Source organism: Erpetoichthys calabaricus, chromosome 18 (genome assembly GCF_900747795.2).
Source record: "Erpetoichthys calabaricus chromosome 18, fErpCal1.3, whole genome shotgun sequence".
Classification (NCBI taxonomy): Eukaryota; Metazoa; Chordata; class Cladistia; order Polypteriformes; family Polypteridae; genus Erpetoichthys; species Erpetoichthys calabaricus.
Window position 1 is genome coordinate 1,464,887 of NC_041411.2, and position 12,073 is coordinate 1,476,959.

At 52.5% G+C, this 12,073-nt stretch overlaps 1 protein-coding gene across 1 annotated transcript in view; it reads left to right on the forward strand.

Annotated features, from left to right (window-relative positions):
- LOC114669022 (mediator of RNA polymerase II transcription subunit 13-like) overlaps positions 1-12,073 on the forward strand; it is a 306,888-nt gene that overhangs the window by 184,672 nt on the left and 110,143 nt on the right. The window contains 1 exon segment of the mRNA XM_051920970.1: positions 4,743-4,992. Within this exon segment, the coding sequence (XP_051776930.1) occupies positions 4,743-4,992 (250 nt within the window).

Below are 12,073 nucleotides of genomic sequence, written 5' to 3' on the forward strand. Positions count from 1 at the left end.
ACGAGGCGGCCATCGAGTGTCTGGTGGCACTACGAGTTGTGCTTGCGATCCATGAGTGACATTGTGGGCACAATGTGACCAATGCGGTGTCTGTCGCCAGCTTCAGTTTGACTCCCCTTGAGAAGCTGGCATAAGTGCCCAGCGCTTTGCTGGTTATTTTAACTTTAGAATTGAAATGGCGCTGACGTGAGATCAGAAAACACAAGTGAGCTGGACCTCCATGATGCCACACTGATCTCGCAGGGCTCACGAGAGTCAATATCCGTGTTAAACGCGCCCACGACGCCTGGCAGTCGAAAGTCAGGGTGATGTCGATTTTACAGACAGACCTCGTCCTACAGGCGAGTTCTGTTTCTGCAGACGTTCATTTTGTGTTCTTCTTAGTTGGATGTCGACTTGAAATCGCGGCCGTGTCGGCCTTCTGTGTGAACATCGGGCAGCTTTTCACGGTGACACGGGGGCTCCTGGTGCTGGCGTGGAAGGGTATGAGCGTGTCGATTTAAACGACAGGAACTCGCTGGACACGTCACATTATGTGACTGCACTGTCCTGCTTGTCCCTTTCTGTGACGGCGTGGTGCCTGACGGAGCCGGTGCTGTACAAAGGGGGCACCGGTCCAGCGTGTAAAGGCCACAGCTCCCCGCCTCCGATGGTGGTCCGCTGTCTCACACACACACACACACACACGCACGCACTGGGTGACTAAAGACAAAGCCACACTGACTTGTTGTTGACGAGTGGCAGGGACTTCATGGGAGACAAGATTACGTCAAGGCAGCCTGGAAGAGTTAGGAAAAACGAGACAAAAACGGGGAATGCCTCTCAACACGACACGTAAATACTAAAACATCAGCACTAATCCGGTAGGAGGGGTCTGTGGAGTGTCCTGACGCACATCTTCAGGTGACACGTTTTAAAATCGTCACAGACGCACAGTCCCAAGTCACAATCGGACAGTAGACGCTGCTGCTTCTTTTTTCTGTTGCTTGCACTCGAGAGGGTTGCCCGTCAGTGCCTGATCTCCACGGTCGACGAGACCCTTGTGTTACTGTGGGCCGCCACAGCTAAGGGCTTAGTGACGTCCCCATTTCCCGTGACACTGACAGTTGCTTTGGGGGCTAACGTCGCGCTTGTCCTGGCACTCGGTCACAGCGCTACTGTTGCGCCATCGCGAAGCGTCATGTGATTGACTTCACTGGCCTATCACAGCTGTTTGGTCATACCGAGTTTCCATGACAACGTCTGATGACCACTGTCATTGCTCTCGTGTGATTGGAGCAGTGGTTCTCTTTCAGTTTGTCCTAAGACTGCCTTTCCGGCAGTGTGTGTTTAATTCTTGGAGGCTCCGCCCCTCATGAATATTAATGAGTTACGGTAAAGACCTCGCTGTGATTTTTTCCGGCATGTTGTTACTTCATGCAGCAGAGGGCAGCAGAGGGCCGTCCTGAGTGTTAATCCGGCGTCACACTTTATCGTATCGTCACACGTCACTGCGAGCCTGACTCGGGTTTAACTGGAATTACATTGAATTCTGTGCCCGAGTTAATGCCAAGGAGGCTCGTTTACAGCTGATTCAGCACATTTATCTTTTGGGGGCTTTGAAACCTGCACAGCCTTGTTTCTTTTGATTTTATTTTCATCATTTTGGTATGAAATTTGTTATTTTGTATTTATTGGGGGTGCCATGTTTCTCTTTTTGCCATATTGGGGCATTTTTGTTAGCCGTTGCTGACTGTGTGTGGGTATCTGGGAGCACAAACACCATGGCCTAAATGTCGGCCCTTCCCAGTCCCAGTGGCAGTCCCAGGGAGGCACTATTAAGAAGTCTCAGTGACGTCCCTTGGCACACATGTGCTGCCATAAAGAGGATGTGCCCCGTTGTTGACGTCCGTTTTCTCTCCACCACCGTGTTCCGTAACTGGGCCTGTTGATTGGGTGGTCCTCCCTCCCCCCCCCCCCCCTCCCGAAGTGATGTGACCAGCCAGCACAGCACAGACGACGTCCTTACTGAGCTGGGTGGTATTGCTTTCTACGTGCCATGCTGTGCTGTGCCATGCTGTGCTGTGCCATTCCCGCCTACGCTGGCCTGTTAATTGGATTTACTTCCGTCAACATGGGTGTAACCCCAAAGGAAATATCGAACAACTACGTCGCTTGGCAATAAACTTCAAAGTTCAGACGGCGTCATTACAAATTAAAGCCAGGCCTCGGTGTGTCACTGGCACGGCACCAGTGGTTGTTTACAGCAGAAGAAGGTGTCAGAATCCTTGACGCATTTGGGGGTCCACGTGACCGTCCACTTCCGTGTTGTGTCCTGCAGGTGTGGGTGCTCCCTGTTGTACCTCCTGAGTGGTGTTGGCTCTGGCACACACCTGCTGGCTGGTCGCGGGCACAGCTAAGTGACCATTAAGCACCGAGGAATGTCAAAGTTGGGCGGCGTCCATAAACATCTGGACCGTCGGCCTTCATGTGGCAACTGCCAGCATCCGTCGATGGCGTCGTTAGGGCAGGCAGAGCTGGGAAGTGAGTCAGCCCCCTCGTGAAAGCCGATGCCACCTGGTAAGGCCAGTCCTCAAAACACAGGGTTCAGGAGGTGAGGTCACAGACAGTAGTGGGGGGAGTCCGGATTGTGACTGAGCCATCGTATTGTCACCTGACTGGGCACCGACTGTGGGCTTTTTAGAGAATTTGTTACTCTGAGCTCACCATTCTTTGTGGTGTCGGCTGGTGCCCCCTGTGCACCGACTTCTGAGATGTGCCCGTCAGACGTTCAGGGTACAAGATGGCCGCCACTTCAGTTCTCCCCGGTTCCCTAATACTGGTGGTCATTTGGAGCAGCGCTGGTCTGTTTGTCCCTAAAAGGTTTACTTGACACACTTAAAGAAGTCCAAACTCCCAGACGTCTTCCTGATTAAAGTGCTGGGAAGATGGCAGTTTGAGGGTCTCTGTCGCATGCTTTGGGGATTTGCAGCATTGCCCTCCGACATGCAGGCTCGCCAAACTCGTGCCAGTCAGGGGGGCGGCCTGTGGCACAAGGCCATCGTTCCTAAATTCAGTACATCCACTCTCAGCGTGACAAAATACCGAGTGAGCGCAGAAGGGGAAGAGTGGCTGAGGGGCCGTGTCGGGACGTTGTGAAGCCCACTTTCTTTGGTTTTCATCAACGATTCACAGCCTGCAACTGATGACGTGTGTCACGGTTCTCCATTGGTGAAATTATGTGATGCGTTAGTGGCATCTGGGGGTCCCACCGACGGCAACGTGTGACCCCAGTTTTGTTTCGTATGGTCGGCCCAGTGGGTGGCCGTGTGATGCCAGCGCCTTCTCTGTTGGTCCTTGTGCTGCTGTTGCCTTATTCACCTGGGTGGCCATTTTAATGGAGGAGCACTTTGAGCAGGATGGCTACGTGGCCCCCTGCCTCCATTTGGACCCCTGAGCGCCTCGGTGGGGTTATGGAGTGTCAGTGCCGGACCTGTGGCTGAGGGTCTGCGGTGCTGTCTGGACTTTTGATGTTTCGAACTCCATTACGGCTTGGGGGGACCCTCCTCCGTTGGGCCCGTAACCTGAAAACTGAGCGGTGCCATGGCTGACCGTGTGCTCGGACCACCAAAGGTCACCTGAAAAGACCTCTGGGATTAGCACAAAGGGGTTTGAAGAGTCGTGTTCAGTGAATTCCTGTCACGCCTGTTAGGTTTTAGTTATCTAGGGATTGTCACTCGCTTGGGGTGGTCACTTTTGTCACCTTGTCCTGTCACACTTGTTCCCAAATTACTTGATTGTGAGTCACTTTGGATCCAAGTGTCAGTGAGAGCAGGTGTTCCTCCAGTGCACTAGGTGGCAGTGTCCCTCACGTTTGGACCCCTGCAGGGCAGCCCTGGCTGCTTGGCCTTCTTGGGTGCAGTGCTGTGGCCATAGGAGTTTTGTTCTGCCAGGGTGTGCCTCACCAGTCGGGACAGGAGGATGAGGAGGAGGACAACAGCTGCCCAGAGAACGCCAGGACTTGTGTGACGTGCCGGGGGTCTGGGGCGCCCCCTGCTGCTTTTTCTTGACTCCCAGCCCCACATAACCTTAAATTAGGAACGAGGAGGCCTGAGGGCGGGCAGGTGGGCAGGCAGACGTCGAGTTCCGTTTGAAAGCCCCAGTTCCTCGGGCCCGGGCGCGCAGTTTTCATTTGTTTCGTTTCTTTTGTGTTCTCTTAGTGACTGGCGTTGTTGTAAACATTGGCTTTTATTTTGATCTCACTTTACGGTTACTGCTGGAATTTCTGACATATTGTGTAATCGGGAGTAGAAATGCCAAGTGCAGAAAAGAGAAGAATGAAAGTAATTAAAGAAAATGTCGGGAGGCTGTGATTTAAAAAAAAAACAAAAACAGGCACTGCAGAGCATGGCATTGGGGAGTGGGGGGCCGTAGCCCACCCTGGCACTGGTGGGCAGTTTAAGGTGCAGCACGGAGTGGCAGTTTTGACCCCCGCCCCCCACGTCTGCCATTGGCGCCGTCACCTTGTACTGCTCAGCACCCTCCATGGTGGGCTTGTGCCCCCCCCACCCCCCTTATTTAGTGGCGTAGACGTTTTTGTTTTTTTGAACCTGAGATTTTGTTCTGTTCTGCTGTTGACGCTGTGATGCCCAATGCTGTTCAGATGGCACCTTCTCTCTTTCGGTCTGTGCCCCCCCCCCCCCCCCCCCGTATACTTTGACTAACCTCTCTCTCTTTATTTTTTTTTGTTCCCCTTCTTTCAGGCGGAGCTGACTGGCATAAAGTGGAGGCGGTACAGATTCCGAGGCAACGGCGAGTGTGGTCCGGTGATCTCTGCTCCCGCTCACGATGACCCCGTCCTCCGCAGCTTCACTCGCTGCGTGCATGCCAACCTGCTCTGTGTCTGGCGCCGCTACGTCAAGCCCGATGCCAAGCCCGATGCCAAGGAGCTGTGGATTTTCTGGTGGGGCGAGGAGCCAAACCTCGTCGACATCATTCATCACGAGCTGGAGGGTGAGTGTGTGACGCCGCTCGTTGGGGCCGACCCGCCGTGCCTGTGTGACGATGCCACCGAACGAGTCAAAACAAGCTGCTTACAGGGAGACGATACGCTCGGGCGCAGCGCACCGAGACGGGTAATTGGACTGGAGAGCACGACGGCTGTCAGCCGAGACGGCGTTGCTGGGCTTTGTCACCGAGCGTCTTGCTTTGCCTTTTACCCGCCCGTCTGTGCAGTGAGATTCGCCGCCGTCGTCGATCGCCGCGCGTCTTCCTTTGCTTCCGTCCAGCTGTCGGGTGACGTGCTGCCTCTTACCGAGCAGTGACTTTGGAAATGCCAGCTCCAGATTTCTCAGAAATGTGCCAAACGCTGTTGCTAGGGGAGAGAGAGAGAAGCGGAGTCTAATCTGATTTCCTTAATAAGGTAGTTGAGTGCCCTCCATAGGCTGGCAGTGCTCTGGATTAGTGCTGCGGGGGGCCGTCGCTCTCCAAACGGAATGCACTTTTATTTTTCATGGCGCTGGATTGCACTCAGTGGGTAGCGGGGCTGCACGAGCCCACCATACATCACGCTACATGGTGCTGGGCCTCTGGTTCAAGTGGGCACCGTCCGTAACGGCCTCAGAAGATGAAATCCGTTTGTTAAGTTGTTGTTTGTAAATCCTCACCGTCCATGGATTTGTGTTGCCGCCAGTCTGAGCGTGTAACCCCTTTGGTGGCACCTGCAGTCCAGTTTGTGTCGGGCAGGATATGGGGACAGACAGCAGTCTGTCCTCTGCGAGGAGGTCTGTGGTGCCCAGGGCCGTCTGAATAAGTCAAAGTGCATCTGGCTGAGCCATTTGGGGGGCTTGTAACTGTGACCCATAAAACGGGGTCCACCCAGGGTGGTAAGTTCTCAACTGCTTAGGGCCGTGCCCTTTGTACACACCGCTGGCCACCTCCACCAGGTGGATGGCATAGAGGGGTCCTCAGATCTGCCCTGCTGTACCCACTCATGGCTTCTAGTGGACTTCTGCGACCAGAGAGGAAGTAAGCATCAGAGCCGTGAGGGCTTCAGTGTCCTCGGTGGGCTTATTCACAGGCGTAACCGCTGTGGGCGACGAGGGCCAACCGTCTATAGACGTGAACAAGTGAATCCACGGGGAGCGGGGGGGGGGGGTCTGTGTTAGTCTACCATGGGGGGCACTCGGCGCCAGCTACCCCAGGCGTCATATGAACACGTCACACCTTGCTGTACGGCTGCTTCACTTTGTCAAATCCGAAGAGTAGGGAGTCGTCCAAAGATTAAATGTCGAGATTTTGACGAGTCTCGATGTTTGTTATACACCGGATATACCGGTTTTAAAATTACGTCTGTGTGTCTGTAAACACGATAACTTGAGTACACTTTCACTTCGCTCAACCAAATTTTCCAAGGATTACGTACAACACGACGATTTCTATCAATTTTTGGGTCATTTCCGCTAACCAGAAGTAGTGCTTTACCGGAAACTTTTCCTTGAAAATATTAAAAATTTGGCAATTCATATTATGGTAAAGCATTTTTTTTTTGACTAAAATTCGAGATAATTGTAATTTTCCGCTTGACGTTCAGATGGTAATCATCTTCTATAATACGTTACCGTGGCTGTCCGTTTGTCTGTCCAGCATTTTAAATCACCTGTCGCTCACAAAGCGTTTGACCCACTGACCTGAAATTTGGTCCACATACACTACGTGACGTCTACAGTCCGCTTTCGGGGTGATGATTGACCTCCACGGTTATTCCTCTTTCTATTTTATCCTATTGTAGAATTAACTCCTCGGCAGGAGGGTGGCGGTGTGGCGCGTGTATACGGGCGCCATTCTCATGCCTACCACCTTCGCCGTCACCTCCCCTACTTCTTCATATCTCAAATCATTCTTGACGCAGATTGAGGACTTAAGTGCCAGCTTACATGAAAAATTAATCAAAACGTATCAGTAATTTCAACACAAACACGGACTTTCTCCGTTTTAACGTGAAAGATGAGAAGCAGCGGGCCGCTAGGGTGGAGAAATGAAGAGCTGCTCAGGAAGGAAGAAGCGCGTCAACCTCTGAGCAAACGAACGATAAACGTACAGAGGAAGAGGAGGAACACTAGGAACGCTCAAGTCAATACCTTATCGTTAAAGCAGTGCATGTGCCGTTACTGCTCCGTACATATTGGCGGACGTTTTGGGTTTACATAAACAAGTGTTACATTCCGCTTCCTGAAAGTGATAATTTACCAGAATTGTTGGCAAAAATATGATTATCATGGCAAATTTTTTATTCCTGCAGCTGTAGAGTGCCATTTATTCAACTTTTCTTTTCTAATAATTGTTTGTTGTATTATTCATTTGATTTGATTTAACGTACCTCATATAAAACTCTAGTCCTTGTCTTGCGGTTTACTCCTCAAATCTCCATCCCCATATCTGAGGATACGTGAAACTCGAGGAGGGACCAAAAACCTTTTGTTTTAGTTTCTGACTTCACGTTTTACAATTCACTGCACTCGAGATAGCAAATCCCTGAAGCCCGTGAGGGTCGTTCCCCAGAAATAGGCCTCACCCCAGGCAGCCGCTGCTAGGCTTAAATGTCTGAAGATGAAGTCCGGCAAAGAAAAATGACTTCAGAGTGAGCTGTGTGACAAAAAGGGACAAGTCCAAGTGCACACAGTCCAGAAATGAGAAACACTCAGAACGAAGATGAGCTGTGAAGGGTCATGACATTGGGGTGGCCCCACCCACATGATGCATGAGTGACAAACAGGACAAGTCAAGTGAAGTTGGGGAGCATGCACTGGTACAGTGCATTGCCGCACCCACTACACACCGAAACAACTCAGGATCCCGGTTGGCAACCCCCCAGGCAGACACGCGGTCCAATCCCACCATCCAGAAATGACCCTCTATCTACCACAGCCAGGTCTTATGTGGGCAACCCCTTGGTCTGGTCCAGCCACTCAGGTCCCCAACAATGAGGATCTTACGAGCCAGATCACCCTCGGGAAAACGTGCCACATGTGCTTTAACTGACGCTCCCTCACAATGCAGGTAATGTGCCTCATTCGGGACCCCATGAGCAACACAAAGTCAAACCAACGGTACCCAAGGGTATTTCGGAGAGACACAGTACCAAAAGAGTCCAGTCTTCATCTCAGGTCACTGGATAGCGTCCATGTCTCACAAACAGGACTCTAAAGACTTGGACCTTCGTCCTTTTGCACTGATATCGGGAGCGCCACTCACCCCTTTCCAGCGACCTCATGACCCCCCATGCTCTCCCAATCCGTCTACTGACTTCATAGGAGGAGTCACCAGAGTCACATGAAGGTCACTGGCGAGGTCCGTAAACCTCTCAATGACGAGGTCGACACTCTCTCCGCAGACAGACACACTGCTGATGGCCGTGCCCAAGTGCTCATTAAAGCCCTGGCTCTTTGGTTTTCATCCAGGACACTCGTTGTTGTTCAAAGCTGATCCTCCGGCTAGGATGTTGGCATAAACGGCACACAAATATGGAAATCCCTGAAAAGCTGTGACCGTCCAAGAAACACAAAATGAAATGAACCTCAGCCAGAAGAGACGCAGTTGAGATTCCTTTGTTTCTCCGAGCGCAGTTGTCACTGGGATGACGTCACGGAGGTGGCCATACGTATGTCGACACGGCAGGCGCTCTTTGCAGTATCGCTCAGTGGCTAAGGGTCTTGTCAGAGCTCTTAACTCAGTATGCCGTTGTGCCAGGTGGGTCTTCTTGGATTCCTGTTCTGCATTGCCCTGTCCATCTTGTCCCTTTTGTTTTTGTTCCTTCCATTTTCGGATCTCCCAGTTTTGCCCAACCGTATTTCATCTCAGGCTATCTTGTCCTGGTCTTTGGCGGCTCTTCACCCGTAGTGAACGCCTGGTGGGCGCGGATATTCGACACCAAAGGAGAGTCCAGCAGTTGATGTGGGCATCCTGACCCAGAAGAAACCAACTGGCAGCATGTAACACCCAAAAAGGACCAACTGGACGTATAAAGTAACCTCAGACAGAATACTACTAGGAAACAAAAGTGGCACTACGTTTAGAGAGATGATGTGCCCATCTGAGAGAAAAGGTCACAAGCGCGGCGGCCCTGCAGTGTGGTGTGCTGCCAATTAAGTGGTGCCATGACTTGAATTACACCTTTGATGACATCTCTGCATGAAGAAGGGGCCTGAGTGGCCTTGAACGCCTGCGTATTGTGAATGTCCAGTTAGCCAGTGAAAGGGGGTCACGTTGCTTGACTTCTCACCACATCCATAATGGCCAACACGGTACAACACCCCACCACTACAGGCAGTCAAATTCAAAATCGTGCAGCCATTGCATGGCACTGTTGGCTCCTAAAATGGCGGCCAGGTGCCCATTTGCTGCTGGCAAGTCCAGAGTGGGTCCATTTTATGAAAGTGTGTGATGGAGTCCTTGGGCTCTGCACTGAGGAAGGCGACGATGACGACATTGCATTTGTAAAGCGAGGGGGAGCCGCTTCACCCCCAGCGATGTGCAGCAGGCACCTTCAAGGGCACCACACAGGAGTCATTAGGTGGGGAAGGGATGAGACAGACAGTCGGGTGGCCACCATGAGCAGAGCCCCGCAGACTTGTAGCCTTCCTCCAGTTTCTGGAATGAATCCAAATGAGGGAGACTTGGATAAGACGAGGAAGAGTGAAGAATGGTGCAACTGAAACATAGAGCCGAACATTGGCCAAAGTCCTAAACTCCACGAGCTGGCATGGCGTTTGCACCTTCTCCTTGTGCTGTGGCGTGACTAGAACTTGATGGGCCCTGGCACACACAAAAAGAAAGGAAATTCAGCAACTCGTGGAGCGGGTCAAACACACAGTCTGTACCTGCGATTTACCCGAGAGTTTGTCACAGTGGTCCGCGCCTGCCCTCGGTGACAGCCACTAGGATTGGCTCCAGCTGCCTGTGACGTCTGCCATGGACACGCAGGTGAGGAAGACAGACGGATGGACTGAAGGATGTGAAGTACTGCTGTGTGTGGCCCACTGGAGCCCCCCTGGATCGGGACCTGCCCGTTTTACAGATTCGCCGATGTTCTGTGCGGCACGCAGGACCTGGGTGGTTGAAGCCGCTGACCGTCTCCTTCCTCCTTCTTCATAACTTCGCATTACCCAGACTGCAACTGGAGCTCTCAAAATGGCCTCCGCTCTTCATGGCGTGGACACCTGGGAGAGTTTCTAGCCCAAGCTGACACGACTGCGTCTCCACGTTGGTTTTTCACAGATTTCTGTGTGTTGCCCGCCCTGCCACATCCCAGAAGCGCCGTGTTGGGTTAGGGTCCGGTGACGGGGACGGCCACTCGAGAGCCATGAACATGTGACGTCTTATGGCTCGCCAGGAGGTTGGTTTCCAGGCCGCGGAGGTGGGGGGTATGTTGGTTATCAGAGAAGGGGGCTCAGAGGTCACCTGACCAGCATGTAGCAGGTGATTTTGTGGGGCAGCAGATGGAAGTTCTCCTGGTTCCATGGTGGGGCTCTCCCTGTATGTGCCCACCCACCTCAGGCTGTCACTCCACTGGCTTGTGGTCATGTGATCTCTGCATCCCCTCTTCTTCCGAGAGGCTTGTTAAGAATTACAGAAAGTGTTTGGATGAAAGTCGGCGGCCCCCTGTGGGTGAGGAGCTTGCTCAGTGAGAGGTTCTGCTGTAGGTGCCCCTCAGGGAAATCACGCTGATGAGCTCTTGTTGGTCCTAAATGAGCCGCGCGGCTCCCCAGCCCCCCATCCAGCCGTCCGCACACACGCAGCCCGCTCATGTCCTGATGAACATTTCCATATGAATGCGGGTGGACAGTGAGGGCATTCTTCACGGCGGGCCCCCTTAAGCCCTGTACGTGGGTAGTGACGCGGAGAAACACCTGTGAGACATGAAAGGGTGGCTCAGGCATGTGGATGTGCGCCGGCGTGTCTCAACACAGCCACTTCACCGCAGGGCATTGTGGAGGAGCGCGCCCAGTGAGGCTGGCTGGCTGGCTGGCACAGTGCACTGTCAGCGTTAACTGCCGCCTTGTTCTCACCTCCCCTAATTAGGGGTCTCCTCGCTCGACTCCTGTGCTGGCACATTACCCCCATGTTCCCCCCGTGTCCCCCAGTCCATTGAAGTCGAGTGCCGATGGCCGGACGGAGCTGTTTTGGGAGCCTGCAGCTTTCCATTATGGAGTGTGACTCAGTGTTTACTCCACAAAGGAAAGTCGCTGTGCTGGCAGCAGGATAACGGTGGGAGCGGAGTGGCGCTGTTGTGACTAACGCGTGTGTGGGAACTGGACAGGACTGGTGACGACTCTGTGACATCAGAGCGCTCTTTGCCTGCCTCGGGATTGAAATGGAAAGCAGTAATTAGGCTTGTGTACGGTGACTCAGTTTAGGGGGGCAGTGCCATTGCGACTTGTTAAACGGTGTCTGGGCACAGGAGGGTGGGCTGGTGACCAGCACTGGGACATCACATTAGCAGGTCGGGTCAGAATTGTCACAGTCTGGTGGGCTCGTGGGCCTGGACCCCCTTCTCATGTCAGTTGGGCCTTAAATTTTAACCCTGTTGGGTCCCCTTTGACAGGGTGATTATTGGGGGGGGGGCGCACTGCAGGTTTTGGTGTTCTTGCTAACTGTCACCACATTTATTTATTTATTATCTGGAATTGTTGTTTTTTCTTATGGGCCCCAAAATAAAATAATAATAATCATTGTCACGTCCCCCACGCAGTATTGGGGTACTTGTTAATGTGACCCTGTGAATGGACCCCCAGCCAGTGGACTATGAGACGCACATTCTAAATAAGAGATTTTTGTTTAATTCCATGGATGTTAGGATGTTGTTTAGCGTTTGTCCCCACTGAAGCCCACGGTGTCAGTAACTTTATCATCTCCATTCCCCAGAAGCGCGTGATTAAGCACTTGAATTTCTGGCCGTCACTTAAAGCAGCATAAGGGTAAGTAGCAGAGTTTGGGTGCAGGCCTAACCCATTGGCACATCTCGGTCCTCATCGCTCTTTACGGCCGCTTACCCTACACGACTCTACCAGTGAACTCCGATGATGGATTTACAGTC